General features: G+C 34.8%; 1 protein-coding gene across 1 annotated transcript; it reads right to left on the bottom strand.

The window, feature by feature from the left end:
• Positions 1–7744: 7744 nt before the first annotated feature.
• Positions 7745–12642, bottom strand: LOC112784797 (FBD-associated F-box protein At5g60610). Its single transcript, XM_025828124.3, has 3 exons — positions 10980–12642; positions 8250–8405; positions 7745–8153 (listed from the first exon to the last, which is right to left on the bottom strand). Exons 1-3 carry the CDS (start codon positions 11928–11930, stop codon positions 7887–7889), a joined length of 1374 nt encoding a protein of 457 aa, XP_025683909.1. The 5' UTR covers positions 11931–12642; the 3' UTR covers positions 7745–7886.
• Between the last annotated feature and the right edge of the window lie 3301 nt (positions 12643–15943).

Here is a 15943-nt window from a genome sequence, read left to right as displayed (position 1 = left end):
TGCCTGGATATGACACCTTGTCCATCTTCTTTAGTAAAGAAGATGGTAGGTCAGGTCCGTCACTCCCGACTTGATAGACTTCTTTTAGGTGTCTCTTTCGAGACGACTTAGTAAGTGCTCCTCCAGCAAACCCTCCTGAAATCATATGAATATGTCGTTCTGGGGTTTGGGGGGTGGACCTCTCTGTTCGAAGTCTTCGTCGTCTCTCTTCCTTTTTCCCTGACTACTTGACCTTTCCATGAGACAGCTATCCAGCCGACCTTCTGATGCGTGAGCATCTTTCCTATCTTTTCCTAGTGAATTTGCATCTAACTTGTTGAGTTTAATTAAGAATTAATTATATTTTAGCCACTATGGATGCTATTTTGAGTTTTGTACAATTTTATTCATTTTAGGTAGCATTCGGATGGATTTGATGAAGTTTCTACAGAGAAAGAGAAGAAACCAAGGAGATGACCAGCGAATACCGACGCGGACACATGGCTCACACGACCGCGCGGAATGGAGGAAATCGCAATGACACGATCGCGTGCCTAACGCGAACGCGTGGACTGGAATCTGCACAAATGATGCGAACGCGTGACCGACGCATCCACGTGACTCGCAAAAAAGGACCATCGAAGCGTGCGCGTGACCGACGCGTACGCGTGACATGCGCCACGTGCAGAAAACGCAGAAAGACGCTGGGGCGATTTCTAGGCTGTTTTGACCCAGTTTTTAGCCCAGAAATCACAGATTAGAAGCTGCAGAAGGGACAAATCAAGTGGTCCCCAACCCATCAGCTGAAGACTTGTTAATTAATTCGAATTTAAATTCAAATCTTATTAGAGGAAAAGATATTATTTTAATTTTAATTTTAGAAATTTGATTTTTAAATTATTAGGATTAGTTATAAAAGGGATCCCAATAGGGTGGTTCTAGAAGAACATTCCACAACATTATTCCATACAATTTACATTCCATATTCCATGAGCAACTAATCCTCCACTGTTAAGGTCAGGAGCTCTGTCTATTGTATGGATTGATACTATTATTTTTCTATTTTAATTCATGTTTTGATTTATATTTCAATAATTGTTTTCGTTCTTTATTTTATGAATTTGGGTGGAACGAAAGTATGACCCATGTTTTATTTGAGTTCTTGTATAACTTGGAAAAGCTCTTTACTTGAACAATAGCTTGAAAACATATTATCCTGAATTTCTAATTGTTTGTATTTAACGGGATACGTGACATATAATCCTTTTATTTTTGGACAATTAGGATTCTTGTGGCATATAAATTGGAATTTAATCATCACCCTCTAATTGGAATTAATTGACCAAGGAATTGGTAGTTGATGAATTTTAGAGGAGACTAGGAAGGTCTAAGGAATTAGGGTCTAGTCACAAATAGTTTGCCATGAATTAAATCTTGCATGATTAAAAATAGTTAATAAAAAAAAGTCAATCCGAAAAATAGATAACTCTAAAACCTTAACTGCTTTCTCAACATTTTATTCCCAACTTATTTATCTGCCTATCTTTAATATTCTAAATTTACTGTTTAATGCTTTTGAACTTCCAAACACTATTTTCTGTCTGTCTAACTAATCCTATCAAACGCTATTGTTGCTTAATCCATCAATCCTCATGGGATCGACCCTTACTCACGTAAGGTATTACTTGGTACGACCCGGTGTACTTGCCGGTAAGTTAGTGGGTTACAAATACCGCACCACCTTCCCTGGCCAGCTTTTCTATCACATTTTTCAGGTCATAACAATCGTTTGTTGAGTGCCCATAAAGTTTATGGTACTCGCAGTACTCATTACGACTTTTCTCCTTTTTGTTTTTTATCGGGCGAAGGGGAGGGAGCTTTTCGGTATGACAAATTTTCCTGTACACATCTACGAGGGAAACTCTCAATGGGGTATAGTTGTGATACCTTCTGGTGTTTTCAGATTCGACTTCCTCCTTTCTCTTGGGCTCCCTTTCCCTTTCTTTTGATTGTTGAGGGTTCCCAAGTCGCCAGTTCTGTTCTCGCAACCTGATATTTTTCTTCATGTCGATGTACTTTTATTGGCTCATTCTTGTACATCGCTCAAGGAAGTCGGATATCTCTTTGAGATGGACTGGGATAAGGGTCATTCTTGGAGTCCATTGACGAGTCCCATTATTACTGTCTCAATAGGCAGGTCTTGGATCTCTAAGCATGCTTTATTAAACCTCTACATATAATCTCTCAGGGGTTCTCCGACCTCCTATTTTACTCCGAGTAGGCTAGGTGCATGCTTGACCTTGTCTTTCTGTATTTAGAATCGCATGAGAAACTTACACGAGAGGTCATCAAAACTGGTGACCGACCTAGGGGGAGGCTATCGAACCACTTCATGGCCGCCTTTGTCAGAGTCGTCGGAAAGGCCTTGCAGCAAGTAGCGTCCGATGCGTCGGCTAAATACATTCGACTTTTGAAGTTACTGAGTTGATGCTTCGGATCAGTTGTCCCGTCGTATAGACTCATGTCAGGACTTTTGAAGTTCCTGTGAACTTTAGCCCTCATGATATCCTCAGTGAACAGGTCTTCTTCCTCCAAAGGGGTATCTTCTCGATCTGCACGAGAATCCTTATTTCGGAGGTTGGATTCTAGCTTCGAGAGCTTTTCTTCGAGCCCTTTTCGTTGCTCGATTTCTTTCCTGAGACTCCTTTCTGCCTCATGCTGCCGCTCCAGCTCTTGCTCAAGTTGCTCGAGTCGACCTTGGTGGCCATGTAGTAACCCCATGAGGTCGGTGGAATGAGGTTGCGCTTCCCTTCCGAGCTGATGAACCTTAGAGGAGATTTTCTTTGATCCCTGAGCACCCGAAGGGCCTTCAACGTGCGGTCCCTCCATTCTTGACAGAGGTATTGTTGCTTGGTCAATATTGACCGCGTCCTGATACTCCTGATTGGACTCAGACGCAGTGTGCCCATCTTCAGGTTGGTCATCTGCCATTGTGCATTGATCTCCACGTCCCCGACAACGACACCAATATTCTGGGAGTTACCTGAAACCGGATGATGATTGGGCTTGTTTGTTAGGCCCAAGCATACGAGGAAGGAGGCCTCTGACTTATCCTACGTCAGGGAGCTGCCGTCCGAGTTATGTGTTTGAATGGATGGGGGTGGTACCTGCAAGATACTCTGATGTCTAAGTCAGCAAGGGGTTAAACAGATTTAAGTGTATTGGAACTTCAATATACCTGAGTGCGTCAGGGTATTTATAGGAGATGAGCCAATAACCACCGTTGAAGTAATTCCACTTCTGATGGTGGATAACCGTCCCTTTATTTTAGGGTTGTTGGGATCTCTCTTCCAGAAGTGGGAGAGAGATTTACGGAGGCAGTTATTCACATAAATAAGTGTTAAGTGTCAGCTGGCGTTGACCCCGACCTCTTTATAGAGGTCGGATAGGTGGTGAAGGTCAATATTCTAGATTGGGCCTTCTAGCTTAATTTGGGCCTGACTTATCATTTGGATTAGGGTATAAACCGTTTGTATGTAATTTAGTGTAATAATGAATTGGTGTATTTTTTTATATGAATTAATTTTTTTATTTTAAATAACAAATCAGACTCTTAGATTTGAGGAATAATAAATTTTGTAGAGACATTCAAGGATCAAATTTTATAGTGCACAAATTAATGGATCTGATTTGTGTTGAGATAATTATTTTTTTCATCCTAAAACAAATTAAGGGGACCAATTTGCACATGTAAATATTTTTTAATACTAAATTACAAATTTGAGAGTTAGATTTATATATTTAAAATAATTTAAAATAAAAAATAAATACGACCATCCTCAAATTTGCATGTTTAAAAAAAATAAAAATTACAAATCTAACTCTTTAAATTTGTGGTTTCCACGTAAAAAAAAAGGGTTAAGAGTCAAATTTGTCCTTAGAAGATCACTCATTCTTCAAATTAGTCATCAAATGAGTTTTTTAGTCATATTAATCCTTAAAAGATAAAACGTAAGTCAAATTGGTCCTTCCGTTAGTTAGATAATGACGTGTCACGTTAAGTACCACGTGGCATGATGACATGTCACGTTAAGTGCCACGTGTCACCAGATGATTGGTTGACGTGTTAGGTCAGTGACACCTAACACGCCACGTGTCACTTGACATGTAAAAAAGTTATTTATAATCAAAATAATCCCTAAAGTTCAAACGTAAGTCATTTTCATCCCTAAAATTTTAAAGGGTAAAGTATATTTTTGTCCTTAAAATTTGACAAAAATTTCAAAAATATCCCTAAGTTTTATTTTGTTTCAATTTTGTCCTAGAAGTTTTCGATTTGCATCAAATATACCCTTGACGGCTAAATTTTCAAAAAATTTAAAATCAATCTAACAATAATGCATGAAAATTATGCTTGATTTGCTTGTGTTGAGGAGTTGTTCTTATGAAATTCTTGTTGAATCGGTCGTAAATTGTTTGAAAAATTAGCCATCATGGGTATATTTGATGCAAATAAAAAACTTTTAGGACAAAATTGAAACAAAATAAAACTTAAGGGTATTTTTGAAACGTTTGTCAAACTTCAGGACAAAAAGTATACTTTACCCAATTTTAAAAATTAATCAAATTAGTCCTTATATAATTTTTTTATTTTTTATAATATTAAATTTAAAATATTTTTTTATAGTACTAATTTTAATATTATTTTTAGACCTTAATAAATAAAATTCTCTTTACATAAAATAATAAAAATAATTAAATTATTATAAAATTATTTTGTCATTTGTATTTTGTCATTTATACAAATGACAAAATAACTTTATAATAATTTAACTATTTTTATTATTTTATGTAAAGAGAATTTTATTTATTAAGGTCTAAAAATAATATTAAAATTAGTACTATAAAAAAATATTTTTAATTTAATATTATAAAAAAAGTAAAAAAATTATATAAAGACTAATTTGATTAATTTTTTAAATTTTAGGGATGAAAATGACTTACGTCTGAACTTTTAAGAACTATTTTGATTATAAATAATTTTTTTACATGTCAAGTGATATGTGGCGTGCTAGATGTCACTGACCTGACATATCAACCAATCATCTAGTGACATGTGGCACTTAATGTGACACGTCATCATATCACGTGGCACTTAACGTGACACGTCATCATCTAACTAACGGAAGGACCAATTTGACTTACGTTTTATCTTTCAAAGACTCATATGACTAAAAAAATTATTTGAGGACTAATTTAAAAAATGAGTGATCTTTTAGAAAAACAAATTTGACTATTATTCCTAAAAAAAATATAAAGTTTTAACATTGTTAAAAAATACCGCTAAAAAACAACACCAAAATTAAAAAGCCGTGATATTTAAATAAACATTTTTTATTATCTGTGTTCGTTCTTAAATTAAATCTAATAAAAAGGTAGAGAATAAAGAAGTAGTATTTACTTGAAAAGAAAAATACTCAAATTACATGAGAGGGGATCAATTTTATTTTTTTAATTCTCATTGTTTATTATTATTTTTTATGTTCTTGTTTACACTATTCTTCTTTTGGTTCATCTATTCTTTTTCAATTTTTTTTTTATAATTTTGATCGCATTAAAAATTTGAATTAAACTTTTAATAAATTAAAAAATAGAACTATCTCATCAAATAGAATTAATAGTCAAATTCGTCCCTAAAAAATCACGTATATTTTATTTGAATTTTTTAATTAAATTAGTTTATGAATATTTTTTTTAAAATTATGTTCATCCCTCCATTAATTTTTTGACACTAGCACTAACGATTTGTTTATCTGAAACGTGAAGTGAAAGCACAGATTACATATGGCATGTTCTGTGTGTTGTTGACGAGATATGTTTAAGAAATTGTATCAATTTAATCTCTAAACCTCAATTAAATAAATCCTAATTCCCATCTTCCTATAAACATGAATGTATTGCTTGAGTGTTATTGCAGATTCAACAGTTGTTGAGAGGCAAAAAAATTCAATTTCAGGACCATGATGTGGAGCGAAAGTGGAGGTCGCTGTGGTGAGTTGTAATCGCACTCACATAATAGCTATGCTTCGAATTCCTCCATGTGAAGAAGGAAGAACAATGAGGCAAATGTCTTGTGCAATACCCCATATGGAGATGACACTATTGTCCTGGTTAAAGACGACATATTCGAATTGGAAGTGGCGGCGACACCATCATTGGTTGAAGTGATTGTACTTGGCGTTAGAACTTCAGCTAGTAAACCACCAGGTGTGGTGGTTGAAGGCTTGAAGCTACCCAAGGTGGTGGTGTGAGCCAATTCGAGAAATCGGGTTTATTACTATGGGAAAGTATGAGGAGCCAATAGAATATTTATACAATGTGTGTAATGGAAGTTTAGAGAGTATTAGAGATATAATCATTAATGTTACATTTTCCCATCAGCTGAAGCTTTTGGGATGAGTGGTATCATGCATGGTATTAGAGCGCTAGATCCGAAAGGTCAAGAGTTCGAGTCTTGGTGAACTCCAAAATCAATTTAAGCTTTTGGGAAGATGTTTATTATCGCTAGTACTCGGATAGTTATTCTAGATAGTATGAGAGATGTTCATTTTGTAACTCAATAGTCCATTGTACACATTGTACAAATATTCCATTGTTTCCCTAGCGGGATCCTATTACTATTGCTTGTATTGTTCTCTTTAGGCTCTTGTTCTTTCATTAGGCCTAACCCCACTTCTTCATGGATATATCTACCTATTTTCCAATTGATGAAACAGAATTCTTATTATTGGCATCATTAGTGTCATGATCGATTGTCATGTTTGACCAAGAATCGATAAAAACCGGTTTATCATATTGGAGAGTTTCCATAGAAACCAGAACATGGTTAAAAAAAGTTGTAAAGCGCTTGTTGTGTTGTTGATCTAGTACATTCTAAGCTCTAGAATAGACGCATTAACAATACTCTACGACTACTCTAACGGTTGCAAATAATATCACGATCTTTTTCGTCTTCGTGATTAAGGTTGTACGCCTGTATATGGTTTGGTTAATCCAAAAATTAAATCTGTTTTTTTATTAACCAAAAATTTAATCTTGGTTAATTAACCAAATTGGTTTTATATAATAAAACTGGTTATTAACCGATTATAAAAATAAAAATCGATTTTAAAAAAATAACTGATTTTTGAATAGAAAAATTGGTTTTTAGAAAAATAAAATCGATTTTGGATCAAAAAACTGGTTTTAAGACTAAAAAACCGATTTTCTAAAATAACTATTTTTTTTAAATTAAATTTTTAATCTAAAAGTTAAAATAAAAATTTTTTGAATTTGGTTTTGGTTGATTTTTTTGAATTTAATTTTGGTTAATCAATTTTAAAAAGTATAGATATGATTTAAAATTATTTTGTTAAATTAATTAACTAAAATATAGTTATGATTTTTGAATCGGTTAACCACGTTTTGATTTATTTTTTTAACATACACCGCTATTCATGATGGTAGGTCATGGGTTAATGAAGAGAGTGAGAGTGAGAGTGAAGAAATACCCATATACGTTTTAACCGGAAAATGCAGGATGTTTATCACTTCACATTTCAAGTTAGCAAAATGTTAACGGCAATATCAAAAAATTAATGGAGGGATGAACATGATTTAAAAAAATTATTGAAGAACTAATTTAATTAAAAAAATAATTCAGGAACAAAAATAAAAAATACATAACTTTTTAAGAAAGAATTTGACTATTAACCCACATAAAAGATATAATTAATAAAATACCTTTATTTAATTGAATTTTAATTTTAATTTAGTTAAATTATAATGATTTATTATATTAAATGCAAACCAATTATATACTATCACATCAGAAATGATAAATTAACCCTAAGATAACCAGGCCAGACTCAATTAACATTAAGGTGGCATGTGTTGGAGCCTTTTGGCATATGACAAAATTGCTCGGTAACATGACGATGCTGATCTGGATCCATTTTGAAAATTGTTTCAATTGTCATTGACGTCAAGACTAGTCCATTTTGAAGAATATAAGCAATCAATTCTAGATCACCACCGTTTCCATGGTACCTTGAAAATTTAACAACCAACAGATGTGATTCCAGACATTTAGGAACACTGGCCGGTTCTATCCACCTTGGAGCGTCGGCGGCATACTAGCATACAAACGAGGGACTATAGTTAAAATTAAAATTAAGGATAAGATTGCATAGCAAATTCAGTTTTCAAGTGTGGCTTCATAATCAACGTACCGTGTCCTTGTAAATTGTAAGGACATGAAGTTTGCGACATCTATCAAGCATGCTCAACAAAAGGCTTGTATTGTTGCTTGATTTCAGATTCATCTCTAGGTTACTTAGATTTCTGAACTCCGGAAGATTTACTACAATAGGAGCACGAAGTAGGGCCTGAACAAATTAAGATTATTATATGTACACCCCAAAAAAATTATTGAGAAATATTTAATTCGGTCCACAATCATTTTTAGGATGGATAAGGTTATTTTTCTCAATTTTTTTATTTTGGGCCAATAAAATTTTGAAAAAACGATAAATAGGTCTCTAACTTTTTATTCCGCGGACATTTTCGTCCTTAATCATTGAAAAATACTTTTAAGTCCTTGACATTTACAAAACTTGGACGGATCCGTCACTGACGGAGGCATTTGGACGGATCAGTCCCTGACGAAAGTATTTGGACGGAGGACTGATTCATCCAAGTTTTGTGAAGGTCAGGGACTTAAAAGTATTTTTCAATAGTCAGAAACAAAAATGTCCGCGAGACAAAAGGTCAAGGACCTATTTATCCTTTTCTGTAAAAAATTTATCAAATAATAAAAAAATAATTTTATAAAAATTTTATTTGTATTTTATGGGAGTTTAAACTTTTACAAGTTTATTTTTAAAATTTTTTTATTAGTAGCAGTTAAGTAAAAAAAGTTCATTATTGAAAGTGAAACGTGCATGAAAAAAAATTTTCAATACGAAAATTTCTCAAAAAAAAAAATAGCATTAAACAAAAAATAAGAGAAGAGAATTGACGTGAAATGATATTGATGTTGGTGTTGACGGTAGAAAAAATAATATTAATGATAAAGTATAGTTGTATAATAGAAATAATATAAATAGAAATTACGATGAAAAGGACAAAAAAAAAAGATAATAATAGTTTGTCTTATTGTAAAGAATTTTTTGAGAAGTACCTCCACAAATTATAGATAAAATCGGATACCATTAATTTTTGTTATTATTTGGTAAATTTTTTAATAAAAAAAAGCGTATTATTTTAAAATAAAAAAATTAAGAGTTAAATTTTGTTTGGGATAAAATAAAATCGCTTTATTCTTAGTGAAGTGGTCAAATCGAGTGTTTACTGTTTACTGTTTACTCATTATTATTATTATTATTATTATTATTATTATTATTATTATTAGAGTAAAGAATAAATTCGTCATTGACCTTTTTTTTTTGCGGACATTTTTGTCTCCGAGGATTGGAAAATACTTTTATGTTCTTGATCCTCTGAAAAAGTGGACATATTTACCCCTTCGTTAGAGTTGTTCTGTTTGACCTGACGGAAAACGGTGACGTGGCTCCTGTGGCGTTGACCTATCTGTTACGGGCTGCCATGGGATGGACTTTTGAAAAGAGGGCGTATTAGTCCCCAGGAATCAAAACGTTGCCGTTTCTCCCCCACCCCTAATCTATGAAATCCTTGAGCCCTAATACCCCTTAATGCCAATGGACCGGCATTACCTGCGAATCCTCCAACCTCACCAAAATAACACTCTCCTCTAAGTCCCTTACCGGAACTCTCCCCTCCAATCTAAACTCCCTCTCTCAGCTCACTGACCTATATCTTCAAGAAAACTCCCTCTCCGGCCCACTCTCTTCTCTATCCAACCTCTCTAACCTCCAAACTACCTACTTCGGCCGCAACAACTTCACCTCCGTCCCCTCCACCGCATTCTCCGACTTCACCAGCCTCCAGAAACTCAGCCTCTTCAACAACCCTTCCCTATCACCCTGGCCCTTCCCCACCGACTTAACTCAATCATCAACCCTCAGCGATCTCGATTTCGGTTCCACCGGAATCACCGGCGACCTTCCGGACATCTTTGACTCCTTCCCCAGTCTCCAGAACCTTCGCCTCTCCTACAACAACCTCACCGGAGCTTTGCTCAAGTCCCTTGCCTCCTCCTCAATTATCAACCTGTGGCTTAACAACCAACAAAACGGTTTATCAGGGACAATTGAGGTTCTCTCTCCAACATAACGCAGTTGTCTCAGTTATGGCTCCACAAGAACCAGTTCACTGATGGGATCCCTGATTTGTCCAAATGCGATAGCTTCTTTGATTTGCAGCTTAGGGGTAACAAGTTAATCGGGGTCGTTCCGAGCTCATTGATGGCGCTTCCAAGCTTGAAGAACGTATCTTTGGACAACAATGAGTTGCAGGGTCCTGAGCCAGTGTTCGATAAGGGTGTGCAGGTTACTCTTGATGGGATAAATAGTTTTTGTTGAGATACTCCTGGACCTTGTGATGATAAGGTGATGGTTTTGCTTAAGGTTGCTGTTGGTTTTGGATATCCGAGTCGGTTTGCGGAATTGTGGAAAGGGAATGATCCTTGCACATAATCCTCTTGATTAGGGTTCAAGGATTTCAAAGATTGGAGGGGGGAGAAACGACGACGTTTTGGTTCTTGGGGACTAATACGTCCTCTTTTCAAAAGTCCATTCTCACATAGCAGCCACCAGAGCTACATCACCGTTTTCCGTCAAACCAAACGAAGCAATTCTAATGGAAGAGTAAATATGTCCATTTTTTCAGAAAGTCAGAAACATAAAAATATTTTCCAATTCTCATAAACGAAAATATCCGAAAAAAAAATTGTCAGAGACGAATTTGTCCTTTACTCTTATTATTAATTAGTAATGTTAAAGAAAAAAATAACTATACGTAAACTATATCATGAAGCGTACCTTGACTGTTGACCGGTCCAGCACAAGGGATCTAGTTTGGCAAAAGGAATGAAGAAGCTTAGGAACAAGACCGAGGTACTTGTCACCAAAGTAACCATCGTCTATAAGACAATCAACACGTGCCTCCACCACATTACGCGTATTGGTGACTGAGAATAGGCAGTAAAACGGATACCACAGGCGGATAAAAAGGTATTCGAGAGATGGCGCATCCAATTCAAAACGCACAATTCCAGAATCACCCGAGTCTATAAACTCTAAACGTTTCAACAAAGGCACGTGGATCTTGAGAGCACTTATGTTGGGGGCACAGTGCTGGAACCTCTGGATGGTGAGGTGCATGGTTTCCAGAAGAGGACAACCGGAGAGAATGGAATCCACGTGATCAGGAGAGTCGAGAAATAAGTGGAGGGTCTTGAGCGATGGCAGGTGAATCGACGACGATACTTCCGGAGTTAGCTCAAGAGTCACACCATCCAAGTTGAGGTTCACCAGCGCACGGCAGCTGAACACGCCGGGTGGCACCACAAACCTGAATCCAATTTTGCCACTCCACACCGTGAGCCGAAGCTCTTCCAGGTGGGGTCCGATGGCAGCTTCAACCCACCCTGTGACTGCGTCCTTATTGAGGTCAAGGTAAGACGGTTCATAAACCAGGCTCAAGTTTCGGATCTGGAGCGGGTTTCGCTGGACCAGAACTGCATTCGCCAGATCCAGGAATCGGCTGTGCTGTTTTTCTGCGCTTTCACCACCACGTCTTCTTAGATCAGGGATGAAGGAGAAGTTGAAGAACTGGAGATCCTTCCAGAGGTGGCGCCACCTGTGGGAAAGGATGCAGGTTCTGACGGAGGTACTTGTTGGGAGGAAGGAGAGGATGTGGCAGAGGACAGAGTCCGGTAGACTGCTGATGATCCCGTCGTCTGACTTGCAAAGAGGATTTGTATCGGCCATGGGAGGGGAGGAGAGAAGTTCTTGCTTCAATGCTTTGAGTGCACCGCTGTTTACTGTGGTTAGAATGCTAGATAGAGTAGCAAAAGTGCTTGATTTTATTTTCAATTAATTAATTAAATGTGATTTGAATTGATTCAAAACAGAAATTATGTTCGAAATCAGAATCTATAGGAATTAGTTTAATTAGATTTCAAAATTAATTTTAAAACTAAATAACGTGTAGAAAACGTTTGATTTTCCTTCGTATTTTATTATTTTATTTTATTTTAATTTTTTATTTTCAAAATATTAAAACAAAATTTTAAAACTAAAATAAAAAAGTATTATATATATTATAAAACCTAATTTATAATAAGGTGTTCAAATCCAAATCGATTCAAATTAAACTGCTCATCCAATCCAATCCAAACCAAAAACCGATTAAAACGGCACTAATTCGGATTTGATTGGATTCTTTTTTTTGCAAATAGCTGGATTGGATTGGATCGGATTTCGAATCTACTTTTCTTAACCGATCCAATCCAATTCAAACCGCATAATGTGCTATAATATTATTATTTTATTATTATATTTATAATTATACTTATAACATGTTCAATTTGTTATACATTTTTCTATTATTCATGTATTATTATTATTTAATAAATATTTTATGTTCAAAATGTTATTTATTTATTTATTTTAACTAACTTATAATTTTATTTCTATTGTTATGTTATCGTTAGTTTTTTAAGATATTATTAAGACTTGTTATGTCATTGTTGATTATTTAAAATTCGATGTTGAGACTTGTTATATGTATTTAATTTTTTTATTTAAAAAACCGCAAATCCAAACCGATCCAAACCGCTTGTAATCGGATCGGATCGGATTGGATTTCCAAAAAAAATTTCATCCAATCCAAATCGCACCGCACATAAATTAAGCGTTCAGATCGGATGACTTTTTCCCTTAAAATCGAACAAAACTGCACCGCAAATACCTCTAATTTATAATATACTCTTGTGAATCTTTTGCACCTTTAAATAAAATTTAGATTTACAATAAAAATTTTTATAGATCAAATTAAGAGATACTATAAAAAAATAAAAAATATTAATATTATTATAAATAATAAGAATTAGAGTTTAGAGGAGAAAAAAAAAGAGAACAGGGGTAATAAGATATGATTTGATTTATCAAAAGACGTCACATAATCAAGAACACTAAGGACTATTTAATATTTATAATAAAAAATCTAATTCATAGTTGACTCAATTAGATTATATTTATAATTAATTTTATGTAAATTTAAAATTTAAATTACGTTATCATTTTAAACATCCATAATAATATATTTATAACAAATAATATATTTTTTGTATTTATATACTTTTAATATAGATTTTATATGATAATTAATTTAGTGATTTTTTTTTTGGTAAGGATTTAGTGATTTATTTTAAAAAATGCTCTTGTATGCAACAAATCGAAATAAAATTGAGTGTAATATTGTGGCTCCTCAAAAAGTCCTATTGAGTGTTTTGGGCCCTCAAAATTCAAAGAGTTACAAACTTACAATATGACCCTTTGGTAAAATAGTTTAAGGTGAATTCTCTAGTGTAAAAGTGATTATCTTTTTATATGTGTAGAAATATAGTGTCTATTTTTTTATTATGCTAAATCTATATGTGAGAAAATTAGAAGTGATATTTTACCGTGAATATTTAGATGTAACAGTGAAATTTATTATTCTCATTACGAAAAAAATTAGTAACATTTTTAAATTTAATTAAATTTAACTGGATTAATTAAAGTGAGAGAATAGAAGACAATAGACTTACGCGAGTTGGACTTTTTTGTTAGATTGATTATTGGCATAAAAGTGAACAAAAAAAATTCCTGTCCTTATTTCATGGTTCTCTTTTATTTCGATCTTTAATTTTTATATTATCGTGTGAATAATTAATATGAGTCCAAATATTTTTTTTTATTTTTCTGTAATAATAATTATTTAAATTTTAAACTCATAATTCAATTAGTTTATACTGTTATTTTTTTATAGCACTAATAGTTACGAAAAAAGAATGAATAACAAATGAAGTCACGAGGAATAGCATCTTACTTGCATTCACTTTATAAAGCTTTAAATATGGATAGGAAATCGAGTAAATCCCCAAAATAGTCTCTTAGATTGGGCTCGTGCACCAATATTGTCCCTCAATTTCTAAATGCTCTAAATGCACCCTTCAATTTGAGCTCCGTGCGAAATCCTGGTCCTTCCACCCAATTCCGGCATAACTCAGCAGTCAGAGCGCTAAGCTGGCGGTTCCACCACATCCACGCATGCTTCATCAGCCTCCACCATCACCATCGTTCCTCCTCTTCTCCCAACGGAGCCACTACCCTTCTCTCTTCTTCCAATCGTCCTTTCCCTTTCTCCCTTCCTCAAGCATGGTAGCCCTTTCCTTCTCTCAGTTCACCAACCTTCAGATCACTACCTCAGAACCACCGCCGCAACCCTTTCTCTTTTCTTCTTCCTCTCTTCTTTTCTCTTCTTCCTCAAACTTGGAGAATATTTTCATACACTTTCAGCAACAATCAGAATCCAACAAACTAAATTAACCTATCATAACCACCTAAAATCAATTAAAACAGATAATTAAACTAAACTAAGCCTAAAACTGGTGAAATTTAAAACTAAATTCTAAATAAACCTAAACTAATAGGGGAAGTTGGGGTGGTCAGACAGGGAAAGAAGGCAAACCGAAACGTGAGGAAGGAGAGGAGGGTTAGTCATCGTGGGTGATGAAAATGACAAGGAGAAGCAGACGAGGGGTGGACACCGACAGAGTAGTGGTTGCAGCGGCTATTGCGGTAGCAGTAGTTCGGTGATGAGGAATAAAGATGAAGGTACTCGGCTCTTTAGCTGAGAAGAGGAAATAGGAGAGGAAGATGTGGCGGGCGCTGGGTAAAGGCCGGAGGTGATGGTGGTGACGATGGAGATGCTGGAAGCTACGATAGGGCTAGGGTTCGGTGCGTGGAAGAGGGTGATGAAGATGGCAGATTGGTGGTGACAGTAAGCTCGGGCCCGGTGGAGGTGGTTCGCCAAGAAGAAAGCTCGATGTCTCTGGACCTGACGGGGAAGGAGAGGATAGAGGGAGGAGGTTGGATGCGGTGGTCACATATGGTGGAGGCTATGGTGGCTTGCAGTGGTGATTCAGCCTTAAGCCAATGGAAAGGGCTACAATGCTTGAGGAAGGGAGAAAGGGAAAGGAGGATTGGAAGAAGAGAGAAGGGTAATGGCTCCGTTGGGAGAAGAGGAGGAACGATGGTGATAGTGGAGGGTGATGAAGCCTACGTGGAGGTAGTGCAACCGCCAGCTCAGCACTCCAGCTGCTGAGTCATGCCGGAATTGAGTGGAAGGACCAGGATTTCGCACGGAGCTCAAATTGGAGGTGCATTTAGAGCATTTAGAAACTGAGGGACAATATTGGTGCACGGGCCCAATCTGAAATACCATTTTGAAAATTTACTCTAGGAAATCATATACTCTATTACACGTAGACTAAGGTCTACAATACATATCACATGGTATAATAAGAAGCATTTCTATGCATGTACTATGGTATTTGTGTTTTTTTATTTTTAATTATTGATTTTAATTATAAATGTATTATAATTAAAATTAACAATTATTAAAATTAATTTTATAATTGAAATTAATGATTAAAAATACTGAAATATTTCATATTATGATATATGTGATATGTTTTCATAGTATATTATTTTTATATATACCAATTTTATTAATGTACCACAATAATAATAATAATAATATGATCGTAATATTTTTTTCTTTCTAAAAAGCTATAAAGGAAGTTAAATGAATTTCAATATACTTATATGCCTCACTAAAATATAATAAAATATATTTATATACCTCATTAAAATATAATGATATCAAATTTTCAATGTACCAATTTAGCAATAATGACATGTAATTTGAATGAAATATATTAAATAATTTTATT

The sequence above is a fragment of the Arachis hypogaea genome, chromosome 20, assembly GCF_003086295.3.
Source record: "Arachis hypogaea cultivar Tifrunner chromosome 20, arahy.Tifrunner.gnm2.J5K5, whole genome shotgun sequence".
Taxonomy (NCBI): domain Eukaryota; kingdom Viridiplantae; phylum Streptophyta; class Magnoliopsida; order Fabales; family Fabaceae; genus Arachis; species Arachis hypogaea.
Note: the sequence above shows the minus strand (reverse complement) of the source record. Positions and strands in the feature narration are given on the sequence as shown.